The 19,682-nt window shown below is 40.3% G+C and overlaps 1 protein-coding gene across 1 annotated transcript in view; it reads left to right on the top strand.

Moving 5' to 3' along the window:
- Nucleotides 1–19,682, top strand: part of DOCK8 (dedicator of cytokinesis 8) — a 237,852-nt gene that overhangs the window by 40,654 nt on the left and 177,516 nt on the right. The window contains exon 2 of the mRNA XM_040248157.1: nt 18,912–19,014. Coding sequence (XP_040104091.1) covers nt 18,912–19,014 — 103 coding nt within the window. The remainder of the gene's footprint in view (nt 1–18,911; nt 19,015–19,682) is intronic.

Genomic DNA, 19,682 nt, shown 5'->3' with positions numbered 1-19,682 from the left:
GAACACAGTATGGAAGTCCCTCAAAAATTTTTTCACATGCTGCCATTTGTGACTGACTACACAGATGGATCTGGAAGGCATTATGTTAAGTGAAATAAGTCAGAGGAAAAAAAATACCATATGATCTCACCTTTGGTAGTTTAGTCTCTAAATCATGTTCAGCTCTTTTGCAGCACCATGGACTGTAATCTACCAGCCTCCTCTGTCCATGGGATTTCCCAGGCAAGAATACTGGAGGGGGTTGCCATTTCCTTCTCCAGGGGATCTTCCCGGCCTAGGAATCAAATCAGGGTCTCCTGCATTGCAGGTAGATTCTTTACTGAGTTACCAGGGGAGCCAGATCTTATCTATATGTAGAACCTAAACAAAACAAATTCATAGATACAGAAAACAGATTGGTAATTACCAGAGGCAGAGGGTGGGGAGTGAGCAAAATTGGTGAAGGGAGTCAAAAGGTACAGACTTCCAGTTTTAAAATAAATAAGTCATGGGGATGTAATGCATAGTATAGTGACTATAGTTAATAATACTGTGTTGCATATTTGAAAGTTGCTAGGAGAATAGATCTTAAAAGGTCTCATCATAAGAAAAAGATTGTGTAACTATATACGGTGACAAATGTTACCTAGACTTATTGTGGCAATCACTTCACAATATTTACAAACACTAAATCATTATGTTATATACCTGAAACTAATATAATTTTATATGTCAGTTGTATCTCACTTTTAAAAAATTATAAACAACAAAAATACATAAAAGACACTAGTTGAGAAATCATTTCCCATCTGTATAATAGAATACATATACAACTGCAAAAAGAATGAGGGCATTCTTATGCTCTGATCTATTAGGGGAAAAAAGCATAATGCTGATCACTAGTGAATGGATGGAGAAGGCAATGGCAACCCACTCTAGTACTCTTGCCTGGCAAATCCCATGGACGGAGGGGCTCAGTCAGAAACGACTGAGCGACTTCACTTTCACTTTTCACTTTCCTGCATTGGAGAAGGAAATGGCAACCCACTCCAGTGTTCTTGCCTGGAGAATCCCAGGGACGGTGGAGTCTGGTGGGCTGCCGTCTATGGGGTCACACAGAGTCGGACACGACTGAAGCAACTTAGCAGCAGCAGCAGCAGCAGTGAATGGATAACCAGGTTGTAGTATACCCATTTGATGTAATGCTTCATCAAGAAAGGGATGAACTATTGGTACACTTTACAACATAGATGAATCTCAAGTATTCTGTTCTCACTGTGTAAAGAAAGTGAAGGAAAGCATATATACACGTATTGTGTATATACTCCATGTGTGCAAAAGGTACCCAAGAGACTTATATGTATTGTCTGTGGGGAGGGAGCCTGCATAACTGGCAGACAAAATTAGGATGCAGATATTTTGCTGTGTTTTTTTTAATACTTTTTATATTTAAAATAAAATATTACAATATTACTCAAAAATGGAATAGTTGATAACTATTACTATGTCTAGATATTATATATGATTTTTCTTTTTTTTTTAGTTTTTAATCAGTTTTTAAAAATCCATTTATTCAACCTATGTGCACAAACATAAAGAATATGATGCTTAATATTCTGCCATTGGCAAGAATAAGAAGATACTTTATAAAACTAGCATGTTTTCGTTGACTTCTATTTTAATTCCACGCCACTGTCAGACTACCTGCTCTATATATGAGTTCTCACTTTTGAAATTTGTTAAGGTTTGCTTTATGGCCCATTATATGGTCAGTTTTGGTAAACTGTTCACTGTACACAAAAAGGATATGTACTTTGTCACTAGAAGTTGTGTTTTCTATGTAAGTTAATCATATCAAGTTTGTTTATCATGTTCAAATCCCATATATCCCTAGTTTTAAAAAAATCTATCACTTACTGAATGAGGTATGTTAAAATTTTTCACTATAATTGAGGATTTGATATTGTTCCTCTTCTGCAGTTCTTGCTATATACATTTTGAGCCTTTATTATTTTGCATATACATATTTAGAATTGCTATATCTTTCTGATGAATTGATACTTGATCATTTAGGAAATGGCCTCTTTGTAGTTATGTGTCTAGCCCTTAAGTTCTTTTTGTCTGGTGTTACTATAGTTAGTCTTCCCTGGGTAGCTCAGTCGGTAAAGAATCTGCCTGCAATGCAGGAGACATTGATTCTATTCCTCCGTCGGGAAGATCCCCTGGTGAAGGAAATGGCACCCCACTCCAGTATTCTTGCCTGGGAAATCCCATGGACAGAGGAGCCTGGCTGGCTCCAGTTGATGAGGTCATAAAAGAGTCAGCTACAACTTAGCAATTAAACAACAAGAACAACTACTATAGCTGCACAAGCTTTTTCTTGGCTATTTTTGCATAACTTTTTCCTACTACTTTGTAAACAGTTCATCTAGGCATTTACCCAAGAGAAATGTAAGCGTATGTCCATATAAAGACTTCCACAGCTTTGTAATAGCCAAAATCTGGAAATAACTCAAATGTCCATCAACAAGTGGATAAACAAATTGTGGTATAGTTATGCAAATGAAATATTTCTCTATAATAAAGGGGAAGGAACTATTAATACACACTATAACATAGATGGATCTTAAAATAATTAAGCTATTCTACTTATTTCCCTAGGTCATTTTGAGGAGTAAGTGAGATCATTATACATAAAAGTCTCACTATGTTATAAATCATTACAGTTTTCAATTTCTTTCCTGGTTTTCAGAAATAAGCAAGATGAATCCTAGGTAAAATTCTAAAGTAGATGTCCCTTTTATATTGCTGTTCTTTGAAACTGGGTATGATGTCCTGTTCTTTTAACCTTTGACCTGCTTCACCCATTTCTTCCATCCCCACACCCATTGTCAACCACTAATCTGTTTTGTATTATCTGTGAACTTGGTTGTAATGGAGTTTTTGCTTGTTTTAGATCCTGTGGTATTTGTCTTTCTTTCTGAGTTATTTCATCTAGCATAAGGCCTTTGACGTCTATCCATGTTGTCACAAATGGCAAGATTCCATTCTTTTTTTATGGCTGAATAATATCCCTGTGTGTATGTGTATGTGTGTAATCTCGTTAATCATTTATCCATTGATAGAATCTGAGTTGTGTCCGCATCTTGGCTGTTGTAAATAATGCTGTGGTGAAAATAGCACTTACTTATCCTTTGGGATTAGTGTTTCCATTTTCTTTGGATGAAGACCCAGAAGGAGAATTGCTGGATCACATAGCACCTCTAGTTTTAACTTTTTAAGGAAACGCCATGCTGTTTTCCACAATAGCTGCATGAAGTTCCCACTACCAGTGTACACAAGGGTTCCCTTTTCTCCGCATCCTCACCAATGCTTCTTATTTTTGCCTTTTTGATTATAGCCATTCTAATTATTGTGAGGTGCTGTCTCATTCTGGTTGATATGCATTTCCCTGATGATTAAGGATGTTGAACACCTTTTCATGTACCTGTCTTTTTTGGGAAAACATCTATTCAGATCTTCTGCCCGTTTGAAAATCAGATTATTTGTTTTTGTTGTTGTTGAGTTGTTTGAGTTATTTATATATTTTTGAATATTAACCCCTTATCATATATATGATTTGCAAATATTTTCTTCCATTTCTCCCATCAAGTTGCCTTTTCATTTTGTTGATTGTTTCCTTTGTTGTGCAGAAGTTTTTTGGTTTGATGTAGCTCCACTTGTTTATTTTTGCTTTTGTTGCTTTTGTACTTGGAGTCAGATTCAAAAAGCCATCACCAAGACCTATATCTCAGAGCTTATTACAATGTTTTCTTCAGGAGCTTTATGGTTTCAGGTCCTATGTTCAAGTCTTTACTTGAGTTTAAATCTACACTCCTACTTTGTTTGTTTGCTTTTTTTTTCTATTTTTTAACCCAGTCTCTTGTTTCCATAGGATTACAACACTTACATACATGACTTATTAAAATTCTAATATTAGTATTTTAATCATTTTGCAGACTGTGCAAGAACCTTAGAACATATGAACCCCATTTTGTGTAATTGCTATATATTTTAATTCTATGTATATTTAAAATTCCATATTATTATCATTTTGTTTTATAGTATCATTTAGATTTACTCACTTATTTACCCTTCTGATGCATTTCGTTGTTTTCAGCACTTCTGTGCCTCCAGCTGGGACTACTTTCCTTCTGTCTGAAGAACTCTCTTCACTATTTCTTTGAGTATGACTCTGTTGGTAATAAATTCTCTCCGTTTTTGTTTATCTGATGAAGTCTTTATCCTTTATTTAGAAGAATATTGTCACTGGGTAGAAAATTCTATCTTGGTAGTTGTTTTCTTTCAACACCTTAAAGATTGGTTTTGGACTTTACTTTTTCAGTTGATAAGTCAGTTATTTGTCTGATTATTACACTTCAAAGGTAACATGTCTTTTCCCCAAATGTTTTTAAGAGTATTTACAACTTCTCTTTGATTTTCAGCTTTTACTACGATGGTTCAATTTTCTCTGTATTGCTGTGACGGAAGCTTGTAGAGCTTTACAAATCCATGTCTTGGTTATCTTTCTCAGCAATATTTCTTTAAATATTATTTCTGCTCCTGTTATGTCTTTCCTCTTTGAGAACTTAAATTTACCTGTGTTAGATCTGTTTCTTTATATCTCAGCACATTTTTCTGGGGACACCCCCCTTTTAGCAAACAGTTACAAATAAAAAATACTCAGTATTTACAGGTGTTTTTTTTTGGTAACTGTATTGCCTCACTAGTAGGTAGTGTTAATGCAGGAGAGAAACTAACTTACAAGGTGATATCTGGGGACTAGGGGGAGGGGATCCTTTGGAGAATCGCTGAAGACAGTGAGTATCCTTCTTCTTTAGGCTTGCTGCAGGAATCCCCAAACACTAGTCATCTAATAAATATTCTTCTGTATTCAGAGGAATTTTCCAAGTGAAAGGATCTGGGACTCCCCTGTGAGGAGAAACATAAGTTCCACAACTTGTTAATAGGGGCAGACTTCTCTTTGTAGTCCTGTTTCCATCTGTTGAATCATCTTTGCAGAAGTTGTACATTTATGGCATGTCTATTTATGAGAAGAGGGGGGAAATATGAGAAACTCTAAAGCTTGAAATATTTATTTTAAAGCCTCAGAATGATGAACTTCTGAGGAACTCATTATTCAAAATGTATGCATTTATACATATGCAAGGATGGAGATAGATGTATACATAGATAAAAATAATATATATAATATTAATAGATATGTAATATAGAATACATTTATCTATATATGTTATAACATTATATATTATATACATATAAAATTTGTTACAAAAATTAATTTTGTAACCTTTCGAATTTAAAGGTGTACTTCACTGAAAGTATCTGAGGATACATCTCGGAAAAAGGCTTAGATCATTTTTGTAGGGTCAGTTCCGGGAATTTCTCACTCTGTGCCAGCTTAGTGCTATCAGACCTTAGCCATGCCCTGAACTGTGATCCAGCTATGTGTTATTTACATCATTTAGAGCTAGTTTTTCTACATACATACAACAAATTTTAAAAGCTTTCTTATTGTTTTTACATGATAGTGCCCTAACCTTATAATTGAGGAAGTTTAGGGAAGGACATTCTTTCACCATTTATTTGGTGTAAATCATTTCCATTCCTGCAAAATGGCTATTCAGCAAGGTTTAATTATACTCTGTGATTGTGGCTACATCTGTATATATGCCACCCACTGATGTCTCTAATTATTATTTATTACCAGCTGTGTACTTTACACTTTGTAGTTGTTGAGTGTTTTATAGTCAGTTGTTAGTTACTAAGAGTAACTATGGAGATATCCCACATCCAAGGGCAAAGGAGAAGCCCCACCAAGATGTTAGGAGGGGCAAAACTGCATTTAGAATCAAACTCCATACTCGGGAGAGACACTTAGAGGGCTCAAATAGACCTTGTGCCCACCAGGACCCGGAGATTGAGACAGAACTGCGTGCATCTCCTGAGGAGGTATGAGTCAGCAGTGGACTGCTGTGGGGGCAGGGGCTCTGGGTGCAGTAGACCTGCAGTAGCCCTCTTGGAGGAGGTCACCATTAACCCACCACAGAGCCGCCAGAACTTACACAGGACTGAGGAAACAGACACTGTGAGGGCACAAACAGAACCCTGTGTGCACTAGACCCAGGAGAAAGGGGCGGTGACCACACAAGAGACTGACCCAGACTTGTCCGTGAGTGTCTGGGAGTCTCAAGCGGAGGTGTGGATCGGCGGTGCCCTGCTGCAGGGTCGGGGGCACGGAGTGTGGCAGTGCATGATGGGAACTTTTGAAGGAGGTCCCATTATCTTCATTACCTCCACCATAGTTTGGCCTCAGGTAAATAACATGAAGGGAACACAGCCCCGCCCTTAAACAGAAAATTGGATTAAAGATTTACTGAGCATGGCTCTGCCCATCAGAACAAGACCCAGTTTCCCCCTCAGTCAGTCTCTCCCATCAGGAAGCTTCCATAAACCTCTTATCCTTCTCCAACAGAGGGCAGACAGACTAAAAACCACAATCACAGAAAACTAACCAATCTGATCACATGGACCATAGCCTTGTCTAACTCAATGAAACTATGAGCCATGCCCTGTAGGACCACCCAAGATGGATGAGTCATGTTGGAGAGTTCTAGTGGTCCACTGGAGAAGGGAATGGCGAACCACTTCAGTATTCTTACCTTGAGAACCATATGAACACTACAAAAAGGTAAAAAGATAGGACACTGAAAAATGAACTCCCAAGGTCAGTAGGTGCCCCATATCCTACTGGAGATCAGTAGAGAAATAACTCCAGAAAGAATGAAGGGATGGAGCCAAAGCAAAAACAACACCCAGTTGTGGATGTGACTGGTGATGGAAGTAAAGTCCTATGCTGTAAAGAGCAATATTGCATAAGAACCTGGAATGTTAGGTCCATGAATCGAGGCAGATTACAAGTAGTCAAACAGGAGATGGCAAGAGTGAACATCGACATTTGAGGAATCAGTGAACTAAAATGGACTGGAATGGGTGAATTTAACTCAGATGACAATTATATCTACTACTGTGGGCAAGAATCCCTTAGAAGAGATGGAATAGCCATTATAGTCAACAAGAGTCGAAATGCAGTTCTTGGATGCAATCTCAAAAATGACAGAAGGGTCTCCGTTCATTTCCAAGGCAAACCATTCAATATCACAGTAATCCAAGTCTATGCTTTGACCAGTAATGTTGAAGAAGCTGAAATTGAATGGTTCTATGAAGACCTATAAGACCTTCTAGAAATAACACCCCAAAAGATGTCCTTTTTGTTATAGGGGACTGGAATGCAAAAGTAGGAAGTCAAGAAATACCTGAAGTAATGAGCAAAGTTGGCCTTGGAGTACAGAATGAAGCAGGCAAAGGCTAACAGAGTTTTGCCAAGAGAATGCACTGGTCATAGCAAACACCCTCTTCCAACAACACAAGAGAAGACTGTACACATGGACATCACCAGATGGTCAATACCAAAATCAGATTGATTATATTATTTGCAACCAAAGAGTGTTGCTGCTCTGTACAGTCAACAAAGACAAGAGTGGGAGCTAACTATGGCTCAGATCATGAACTCTTTATTGTCAAATTCAGACTTAAATTGAAGAAAGTAGGGAAAACCACTAGGCCTTGATTCCTAGTGGGAATCAGTTCAGTTCAGTTCAGTTCAGTTGCTCAGTCATGTCCGACTCTTTGCGACCCCATGAATCACAGTACGCCAGGCCTCCCTGTCCATCACCAACTCCCGGAGTTCACTCAGACTCATGCCCATCGAGTCAGTGATGCCATCCAGCCATCTCATCCTCTGTCGTCCCCTTCTCCTCCTGCCCCCAATCCCTCCCAGCATCAGAGTCTTTTCCAATGAGTCAACTCTTCGCATAAGGTGGCCAAAGTACTGGAGTTTCAGCTTTAGCATCATTCCTTCCAAAGAAATCCCAGGGCTGATCTCCTTCAGAATGGACTGGTTGGAACTCCTTGCAGTCTAAGGGACTCTCAAAAGTCTTCTCCAACATAACAGTTCAAAAGCATCAATTCTTCGGTGCTCAGCCTTCTTCACAGTCCAACTCTCACATCCATACATGACTACTGGAAAAACCATAGCCTTGACTAGATGGACCTTAGTCGGCAAAGTAATGTCTCTGCTTTTGAATATGCTATCTAGTTTGGTCATAACTTTTCTTCCAAGGAGTAAGCGTCTTTTAATTTCATGGGTGCAGTCACCATCTGCAGTGATTTTGGAGCCCCCCCAAAATAAAGTCTGACACTGTTTCCACTGTTTCCCCATCTATTTCCCATGAAGTGATGGGACCGGATGCCAGGATCTTCGTTTTCTGAATGTTGAGCTTTAAGCCAACTTTTTCACTGTCCTCTTTCACTTTCATCAAGAGGCTTTTTAGTTCCTCTTCACTTTCTGCCAAAGGGTGGTGTCATCTGCATATCTGAGGTTATTGATATTTCTCCCAGCAATCTTGATTCCAGCTTGTGTTTCTTCCAGTCCAGCGTTTCTCATGATGTACTCTGCATATAAGTTAAATACGCAGGGTGACAATATACAGCCTTGATGTACTCCTTTTCCTATTTGGAACCAGTCTGTTGTTCCATGTCCAGTTCTAACTGTTGCTTCCTGACCTGCATACAGATTTCTCAAGAGGCAGGTCAGGTGGTCTGGTATTCCCATCTCTTGAAGAATTTTCCACAGTTTATTGTGATAAACAGTGAAAGGCTTTGGCTTAGTCAATAAAGCAGAAATAGATGTTTTTCTGGAACTCTCTTGCTTTTTCCAAGATCCAGTGGATGTTGGCAAGTTGATCTCTGGTTCCTCTGCCTTTTCTAAAACCAGCTTGAACATCAGGAAGTTCATGGTTCACGTATTGCTGAAGCCTAACTTGGAGAATTTTGAGCATTACTTTACTAGAGTGTGAGATGAGTGCAATTGTGGGTAGTTTGAGCATTCTTTGGCATTGCCTTTCTTTGGGATTGGAATGAAAACTGACCTTTTCCAGTCCTGTGGCCACTGCTGAGTTTTCCAAATTTGCTGGCATATTGAGTGCAGCACTTTCACAGCATCATCTTTCAGGATTTGAAATAGCTCAACTGGAATGTCATCACCTCCACTAGCTTTGTTCGTAGTGATGCTTTCTAAGGCCCACTTGACTTCACATTCCAGGATGTCCTGCTTTAGATGAGTGATCACACCATCGTGATTATCCAGGTCATGAAGATCTTTTTTGTACAATTACTCTGTCTATTCTTGCCACCTCTTCTTAATAGCTTCTGCTTCTGTTAGGTCCATTCCATTTCTGTCCTTTATCGAGCCCATCTTTGCATGAAATGTTCCCTTGGTATCTCTGATTTTCTTGAAGAGATCTCTAATCTTTTCCATTCTGTTGTTTTCCTCTATTTCTCTGCATTGATCTCTGAAGAAGGCTTTCTTATCTCTCCTTGTTATTCTTTGGAATTCTGCATTCAGATGCTTATATCTTTCCTTTTCTCCTTTGCTTTTCACTTGTCTTCTTTTCACAGCTATTTGTAAGCCTTCCCCAGACAACCATTTTGCTTTTTTGCATTTCTTTTCCATGGGGATGGTCTTGATCCCTGTCTCCTGTACAGTGTCATGAACCTCATTCCATAGTTCATCAGGCACTCTATCTATCAGATGTAGTCCCTTAAATCTATTTCTCACTTCCACTGTATAATCATAAGGGATTTGATTTAGGTCATACCTGAATGGTCTATCAGTTTTCCCTACTTTCTTCAATTTGAGTCTGAATTTGGCAATAAGGAGTTCATGATCTGAGCCACAGTCAGCTCCTGGTCTTGTTTTTGTTGACTGTATAGAGCTTCTCCATCTTTGGCTGCAAAGAATATAATTAATCTGATTTCAGTGTTGACCATCTGGTGATGCCCATGTGTAGAGTCTTCTCTTGTGTTGTTCGAAGAGGGTGTTTGCTATGACCAGTGCATTTTCTTGGCGAAACTCTGTTAGTCTTTGCCTTGCTTCATTCTGCATTCCAAGGCCAGATTTGCCTGTACTCCAGGTGTTTCTTGACTTCCTACTTTTGCATTCCAGTCCCCTATAATGAAAAGGACATCTTTTGGGGTGTCAGTTCTAAAAGGTCTTGTAGGTCTTCATAGAACCGTTCAACTTCAGCTTCTTCAGCGTTACTGTTGGGGCATAGACTTGGATTACCGTGATATTGAATGGTTTGCCTTGGAAACGAACAGAGATCATTCTGTCATTTTTGAGATTGCATCCAAGTACTGCATTTCGGACTCTTTTGTTGACCATGATGGCTACTCCATTTCTTCTGAGGGATTCCTGCCCGCAGTAGTAGATATAATTGTCATCTGAGTTAAATTCACCCATTCCAGTCCATTTTAGTTCGCCGATTCCTAGAATGTTGACCTTCACTCTTGCCATCTCTTGTTTGACCACTTCCAATTTGCCTTGATTCATGGACCTGAAATTCCAGGTTCCTATGCAATATTGCTCTTTACAGCATCGGACCTTGCTTCTATCACCAGTCACATCCAGAGCTGGGTATTGCTTTTGCTTTGGCTCCATCCCTTCATTCTTTCTGGAGTTATTTCTCCACTGATCTCCAGTAGCATATTGGGTACCTACTGACCTGGGGAGTTGCTCTTTCTGTATCCTATCATTTTGCCTTTTCATACTGTTCGTCGGGTTCTCAAGGCAAGAATACTGAAGTGGTTTGCCATTCCCTTCTCCAGTGGACCACATTCTGTCAGACCTCTCCACCATGATCCACCCGTCTTAGGTTGCCCCGCGGGCATGGCTTAGTTTCATTGAGTTGGACAAGCCTGTGGTCCTAGTGTGATTATATTGCCTAGTTTTCTGTGATTATGGTTTCAGCGTGTCTGCCCTCTGATGCCCTCTTGCAACACCTACCATCTTACTTGGGTTTCTCTTACCTTGGGCGAGGGACCTAAATCCAGTCCCTTATGACTATACAGTGGAAGTAACAAATAGATTCAAGGGATTAGATCTGACAGAGTGCCTGAAGAACTATGGACAGAGGTTCATGACATTGTACAGGAGGCGGGGATCAAGACTGTCCCCAAGAAAAAGAAATGCAAAAAGGTAAAATGGTTGTCTGAGGAGGCCTTAACAAACAGCTATGAAAAGAAGAGAAGCTAAAGGCAATGGAGAAAAGGAAAGATATAAGCATCTGAATGCAGAGTTCCAAAGAATAGCAAGGAGAGATAAGAAAGCCTTCCTCAGTGATCAATGCAAAGAAATAGAGGAAAACAATATAATGGGAAAGACTAGAGATCTCTTCAAGAAAATTAGAGATACCAAGGGAACTTTTCATGCAAAGATGGGAACAATGAAGGACAGAAATTGTATAGACCTAACAGAAGCAGAAGATAGTAAGAAGAGGTGGCAAGAATATATAGACAAACTATACAAAAAAGATCTTCATGACCCAGATAATCACAATGGTGTGATCACTCACCTAGAGCCAGACATCCTGGAATGGGAAGTCAAATGGGCCTTAGGAAGCATCACTACCAGGAAAGCTAGTGGAGGTGATGGAATTCCAGTTCAACTATTTCAAATACTAAAAGATGATGCTGTGAAAGTGGTGCACTCAATATGCCAGCAAATTTGGAAAACTCAGTAGTGTCCACAGGACTGGAAAAGCCACAGGACTGTCCTTTGGACAGTCAGTTTTCATTCCTATGCAAAAGAATGCTCAAACTACCTCACAACTGCACTCATCTCATATTCTAGCAAAGTAATGCTCAAAATTCTCCAAGCCAGGCTTCAGCAATACGTGAACTATGAACTTCCAGATTTCAAGCTGGATTTAGAAAAGACAGAGGAACCAGAGATCAAGTTGCGAACATCCATTGGATCATGAAAAAAGCAAGAGAGTTCCAGAGAAACATCTATTTCTGCTTTATTGACTGTGCCAAAGCCTTTGACTGTGGATCACAACAAACTATGGAAAATTCTGAAAGAGATGGGAATACCAGACTACCTGTCCTGCCTCCTGAGGAATCTGTATGCAGGTCAGGAAGCAACAGTTAAAACTGGATATGGAACAACAGACTGGTTCCAAATAGGGAAAGTAATATGTCAAGGCTGTATATTGTCACCCTGCTTATTTAACTTATATGCAGAGTACATCATGCGAAATGCTGGACTGGATGAAGCACAAGCTTGAATCAAGATTGCCGGGAGAAATATCAATAACCTCAGATATGCAGATGACATCACCCTATGGCAGAAAGTGAAGAGCTAAAGAGCCTCTTGATGAAAGTTAAAGAGGAGAGTGAAAAAGTTAGCTTAAAACTCAACATTCAGAAAACTAAGATCATGGTATCTGGTCCCATCACCTCATGGGAAATAGATGGGGAAACAGTAGAAACAGTGACAGACTTTATCTTTTTGGGCTCCAAAATCACTGCAGATGGTGACTTCAGCCATGAAATTAAAAGACTCTTGCTCCTTGGAAGAAAAGTTGTGGTCAACCTAAACAGCATATTAAAAAGCAGAGACATTACTTTGTCAAGAAAGGTCCATCTAGTCAAAGCTATTTTTTTTCCAGTAGTCATGCATGGATGTGAGAGTTGGACTATAAAGAAAGCTGAGACTGAAGAATTGATGCTTTTGAACTGTTATGTTGAAGAAGACTCTTGAGAGTCCTTTGGACAGCAAGGAGATCCAACCAGTCCATCCTAAGGGAAATCAGTCCTGAATATTCATTGCAAGGACTGATGCTGAAGCTGAAACTCCAATACTTAGCCACCTGATGTGAAGAACTGACTTATTGGAAAAGACCCTGATGCTGGGAAAGATTGAAGGCAGGAGGAGAAAGGGACAACAGATGATGAGATGGCTGGATGGCATCACCGACTCAATGGACATGAGTTTGAGTAAACTCCGGGAGTTGGTTATGGACAGGGAGGCCTGGCGTGCTGCAGTCCATGGGGTTGCAAAGAGTTGAACAAGACTGAGTGACTGAACTGAACTGAGCTGAACTGGAGAGTAACTATATGTAAACTCAGAGTAAATTATATGTTTGTTTTTCTTTATTCCAATCCTTTCACTGTTGTTTAAAACATGTTGTTTAAAAATAGACCTCTTTATAGACAAGGTTGTGTTTTTTTTCATCAGTTATAAAAATCCTTCCAACCATTTTGGCTGCTGGCCATACAGGCACAGAGTGAAAGAATTTTCCTTTTGGTATGAAAGCCAGAGAGAAGCCTTCTGGAGCTGTTCAGTTTCCTAGCACAGCTGCTGATGTAGATGACAGTGCTCATTGTTCCACTTGGAAAGTCTTAGGCATCTTTGCCAGTTAGAGCTGGAAAGGTGCCCAGGAGATCATATAGCCCAGCCCCTTCATTTTCCATGTAATGAAACAAAGCCCCAGCTTGGTTAACTGATGTACTAGAATATAGAACAGCTGGCAAATGACAAAGCTCAGGACCAAGTCACTGAGTTCAGACTCTTTTTCTTTGCTCTTCTGGCTATGCCTGTTGTTAAGAAAAATAGGGTAACCCAATGGTTAAAAGACTTGAAGTAGGAATATAGGAACCTAATGTCATGAAATGTTAAAAATGTTAAAAATGCTTGAAATGCATTGTTTTTCCCCCCATCAGTCCTGTTCCTACTGACTTCTTTTTTTTCTTCAAAATATGGTCCCAAAGTTTCCTTTTCCTGGAACAGGAAGCATTCCTAAGTATTCCAAGGCTGAATTAGTAAGTCTCCTCTTTGCTCACAAAGCACTGTGCATATTCCTGCACAATATGCTTATCATATTGTATTATAATTATTCAGTTATCCATCTGCCCTCCTCCCTCCCATCTACTGGACTTCCAGGAGCAGCAACAGTATCTTCTTGGACTTCACTCCCTAGCACTTGACAGAGAGTCTGGCACTGTGCATACCCTCAGTGTTTTATGAATTAATGAATCAACCAACCACTCTCTCATAGGCTTGCACATCAGTGAATCTTAGGCTTTCTGGCACATAAAAATCATCTGAAGTTCCTGATTAAAAATTTATTTTTCCAGGCCACACTAGAATGCTGATTCAAGACTGGGGTGGGGGTCTAAGAGTCTGAGAATAGAAACATGCAGCTTTGCTACCCACTCAATTTCACCATTCTGACCCTAGAGCAGTGGTATTGACTGATATTTGTGGAAATAAAGAAGATATTATTTATAAAACAGTTCAAGTTATTAGAAGAAAGGTATCTTAGCTCATCAAGGAAACAGGATATAAATCAAGGAAATATGATACAAATCTTAAAAATTATCTTAGACATATTGAATTTGATCTGAGTCTCAAATGCAGAGGACTAAAACCCCCACACAATACCTGGATGGACACCATACCTGTATGAGCTCTTTCCTTGGTTGGGTTATCTGATTTTTTTGTTCCATATTAGTAAACATAATAGCTAATGTTTACATAATTTTTTTAAAAAAACCCAGTAGTGCATCTAAGCCTTCATGGCACTTTATATGTACATACTCTTTTTTTTTTTAATGACGACCTTAAGCAACTTTAAGGGAGAAAAAGCTGAATTGGGGTAGTTATTAAACTCCTTTTGTATAACTACCAAAAAGTTTTCTGAACGTTGTGGGATATTTATTTATACACATGTTGTTGAATATTTGTATTCATTTCCTCATGTTACTTTTTACTTGTAACGTTTCTTAATGCACATTTCTATACAAATATTTAAATGGTCAAATAACATTTCATGTATTTTATTCTGTTACGTAGTCAGTGTTCACCCTAATGTTCTCCCCAATAATGTTGGTTATTTTTGATTATTTGCTGTCATATACAGAGTTCTTATGCTCATTTTTGTTCAAATTGTAGTTTTGTATGAATTCCAGGGAGTATGTTCCCCAGGTGAGATGGGTCAGATGAAAGAGTAACAAGTTCTAGAGCTCTTGTCTCCTATTACAGTATTATCTTCCAGAGACACTGAACCAGTATAGGACCCACAGGGGGTTTCCCATAGCTTAACCAACATATAATATTATTCCCCCAGATTATTTTTGCTAGTTTAAATGTGCATAGGGTACGACTGAGCGACTTCACTTTCACTTTTCATTTTCATGCATTGGAGAAGGAAATGGCAACCCATTCCAGTGTTCTTGCCTGCAGAATCCCAGGGACGGGGGAGCCTGGTGGGCTGCTGTCTATGGGGTCGCACAAAGTCGGACACGACTGAAGTGACTTAGCAGCAGCAGCAGGGCCTCTCCAGAACTACTTTATTTGGAAGTTCTTTAAGTGAACAAGAAGCAGTTCCTTTCTGCGTGGGAACGTTCACTGTTATAATTTTGGACAAACAAGTTCATCTCCTTATTTGATAGTTTTGAAGGGGCGGGTTTAATTGCCTTTTGTAGAGACAGGAAACAGGATTGGGGCAGGCTTGATGTGTCAGGGAACAAGATCAGTTGTATAGCTCTGATGTGGAGGATTGCAACAGGAACACCAGCAGTTTATGTAGGGTCGGGGAGCAAGCACGTTGTGATGGCATGATGAAAAAATTATTGGGCTTTTGTTGGACAAAATGAAAGCAAGAACCTGTCCCTCCCACCATTGTATAATTCTCTCACAATGCCACTTTCTTTCATGAAGGTTTTCAGACATTCAGGTAGACCTCTCTGGTCTATGACAGGAAGGACTTCAGAACGGCCAGAAAACTAAAACTCATTATTTGAGAAGCTTTGTAGGGGAGGACCTGGAAGCAGAAGTCACAGGGTCAGTTTGTCAGTCTTATGTGTGAAAAGTCAGCTCAGTCACAGAAAAGGACCTTTGCGTAGTTCTCTCCACCCTTCGTGACTATGGTCACCTTCTGAAATAAGCAAATAAGTGATTGCTCTACTGGTTTGGGTCCCTGTGTGAAAAACAAGATGCAGTGTTGTTTGTGAAAGATGGGCCTTTTGTTTTGGATAATAGTCTAGCCTCTTGATTTTTTTTTAGAAATTGGTGACTGTTGAATTTGTAATGAAAATCAGCCTGCTGAGCACTGCAGATTAAAATCTGAAAGTATTCCTCCATTATGGGTTATCATGCTAAATCCTTGGCTTCATTCACTCTTGTCTCTGTAGAACACTCTCTCTCTCTCTCTCTCTCTCTCACACACACACACACAAACACACACACACACACTTGTATCTGTTATCCCTCATCTTTATTTTGAAATTATTCAGATACCACACAATTCACACATTTAACATGTATGAGTCACTTGTTTTCAGTATATTCACAGAGTTGACCATCCATCACCACAATTAACTTTAGAACATTTTCATCACCCCTAAAAGAAACCCCATTCCCAATAGTAGTCACTCCCCATTTGTCTTCAATCGTCCCAGCCCTAGGCACTCATCTGCTTTCTGTTTCTATAGATTTGCTTATTCTGGACTTTTCATATAAGAAGTTATACTATATGTGGTCTTTTGGTTTAGCTTCTTTGACTGAATGTAATGTTTTCAAGGTTCATCCATATCGTGCTATATATCAGTACTTTTTTTGTTGCTGAATAATATTCTGTGTATGATATACCACATTTTGTCTTTCCATTCATCATTCAGGATTCCGGGAAGGAGAGAGAATTGTCTTGTGTTGGGTTACGTGTCCATCCCTTTGATTTGTAGTTGTACCTGTACAACATGAGGGTGTCAACCCTGAAAGGAAACTGAGGCACTCTTGGGTTGGGAAAATGAATGCCACAGGTGGGATCAAGACAAGTTTTCTGCCTCTCTAGATGTACCACATTGATGAGACTAGGGCCCAAGCAGATCATGTTGGAAACCTCATCATGGAGGAAAATTAATAATTATGTCCTAGCATAGTTTATAATAGAGGAAAATATAATAAGATTTTTAAAATAATATTTACATATTTTGTTATAATTTTTAAAGTGTATATATCTCTATGTTGGACATATCAGTTCAGTTCAGTTCAGTTCAGTCGCTCAGTCGTGTCCAACTCTTTGCGACCCCATGAATCGCAGCACGCCAGGCCTCCCTGTCCATCACCACCTCCCAGAGTTCACTCAGATTCATGTCCACCTAGTCGGTGATGCCATCCAGCCATCTCATCCTCTGTCATCCCCTTCTCCTTCTGCCCGCAATCCCTCCCAAATCAAAGTCTTTTCCAATGAGTCAACTCTTCGCGTGAGGTGGCCAAAGTACTGGAGTTTCAGCTTTAGCATCATTCCTTCCAAAGAAATCCCAGGGCTGATCTCCTTCAGAATGGACTGGTTGGATCTCCTTGCAGTCCAAGGGACTCTCAAGAGTCTTCTCCAACACCACACTTCAAAAGCATCAATTCTTGGGCGCTCAACTTTCTTCACAGTCCAACTCTTACATCCATACATGACCACTGGAAAAACCATAGCCTTGACTAGATGGACCTTAGTCGGCAAAGTAATGTCTCTGCTTTTGAATATGCTATCTAAGTTGGTCATAACTTTTCTTCCAAGGAGTAAGCGTCTTCATTTCAAATACAGGGTTTCATTTGGTCCTCAATAATGTTAGTTTCTAGTTATTTTCTACAGTGGCCTCATTGTGGTTTAAATACACTTTTGTGAACTAGCCTTAGAATCCAGCCACCAAAGACTGACAATGAGAAAATGTGTTCCAAGTTACAAATGACTAATGAATGAACGCTTTGACTTTTACCACACAAAAGTCAAGTTGCTCAGAACTCCCCCAGTGATTAAGAATCTGCCTTGCAATGAAGGGAACACAGGTTTGATCTCTGATCCAGGAACTAAGATCCCAAAATGCCCAGGGGGGCAACTAAGCTGCAAAGAGAAATACCACATACACAACGAAGATGCCTCATGCTGCAACCAAGACCGGACACAGACAAATACATATTCGTAAAAAGAAGAAAATAATTTCTTCAGTCTGATAATAATAAAAGAAAGCCAACCTGCTCATTGTCTGGGATATTGCTGGTCAGTGCCACCCGCCAGCAGGTGTGGATGTGGAGCGGGACTCTCCTGTGCTCCTTCTCGCTGCAGGGATGTTGTCTGAGGGCTCATCAGGGTCACTTCCACTGACGTTTTAAGGATCACTCACTTGGAGCGGTTTGGAACAATTACAGCCCTTTCAATTCCAGGTAGCACCTAAGGTGCCTGTGGGGAGGTAGAGGAGTCCATAAAGCAGTTCTGTGGCATTTTCCGTGATAGCAAGCAGCGACCGGAAGTGCTCCACCGCTGAAAGGAGAGTGACTGGTTCAAAATGGTGACTCTGGGCTTAAAGGACTGTCGTCAGAGGCCAGATGTCCTCGCACGGAGACTGTGCCTCTGAATGGGCTGGGAAGAAAGAGCCAAGCGCCCTGGGTCTTTTGTTTGGGTTCCAAACTTTTTTTTCTCCTTGTGCTGTCATCCTTCAGTGCGTGCCAGCACGCTGAGTCGCTTCAGCCATGTCCCACTCTTGGCGACTCTTTGGGCTGTAGCCCGCCAGGCTCCTCTGTCCATGGGATTCTCCAGGCAAGAATACTGGAGTGGGTTGCCATGTCCTTCTCCAGGGGATCTTCCCGACCCAGGGATCCAGCCGGGGCCTCTTACATCTCCCACATTGGCAGGCGGGTTCTGTACCACTAGTGTGCCTGAGAAGCCATCATCCTTCCAGTATTGGGCAAGTGCCCTGTCTGCAGGCCTCCTGGCTTCTGTGAACTTCTTAAGGGAGTATATGATCACCCTAAAGCCCTAGTGTCCACCCAGAGCCCACTGAGGGCATTTTAGTAAGTTTTGCCAGTCACCCAGCTAAGGAATCAGTTTTCTAATGTGATATCAGAGATTGTATCTATAATTGCTGTGATGCTTTACAGTAACCACTTCATTTAGATTTTTCTGTTTTAACCCAAGGTATTCTTCTGCGGAAATAAGGAAACAGTTTACCCTCCCACCAAACCTTGGCCAGTACCATCGACAAAGCATAAGTACCTCTGGCTTCCCCTCTCTTCAGCTAGTAAGTATGAGTTACAGGTTTGCTTAGAGACTGATCAAGGGCAGAAGTGCCCCGCTTATGCTTATGCTTCCTACGTCTTCTAAGATTTTCCCACCTCTACCTTACATCACCAACTACCAGTTCCTAGCCCTGCGTCTACGTTTTGACATCAGTTTCCCTCTCTCCTGTGGTCTGTGTGCATGCCAGTCGTTTCAGTCATGTCTGACTCTTTGTGACTCTATGGACTATAACCTGCCAGGCTCCTCTGTCAATGGGATTCTCCAGGCAAGCATACAGGAGTGGGTCACCATGCCCTCTGCCAAGGGATCTTCCCAACCCAGGGATCCAACTTGAGCCTCCTGTGGCTCCTGCATTGCAGGTGGGTTCTTTACTGCTGAACCACAGGGAAGCCCCTCCTTCCATCAGCTAGGGCTTAAAGTGCAAAGCGAACCTAATTCTGAAGTTTCTGGACTCGGTGGACTTCCCAGGCTACTTGCTTTCACCCAAATTACGATTCACATTTTGGGGAAGGGAAGGATTAGCCTGGAAACTTAATCATCATTTGTAACATGCTTTTTTGGGGGAAAACATTTTTTTTCCCAAAATCTGAAAAGTCAAGTTATGAACCTTAAGCTTTTAAAGTAATTTTTTGGAATAATTTTATTGTAATTTACTCACAATAAATTCAC

The sequence above is a fragment of the Oryx dammah genome, unplaced genomic scaffold (assembly GCF_014754425.2).
Source record: "Oryx dammah isolate SB20612 unplaced genomic scaffold, SCBI_Odam_1.1 HiC_scaffold_1, whole genome shotgun sequence".
NCBI classification, from domain to species: domain Eukaryota; kingdom Metazoa; phylum Chordata; class Mammalia; order Artiodactyla; family Bovidae; genus Oryx; species Oryx dammah.
Note: the sequence above shows the minus strand (reverse complement) of the source record. Positions and strands in the feature narration are given on the sequence as shown.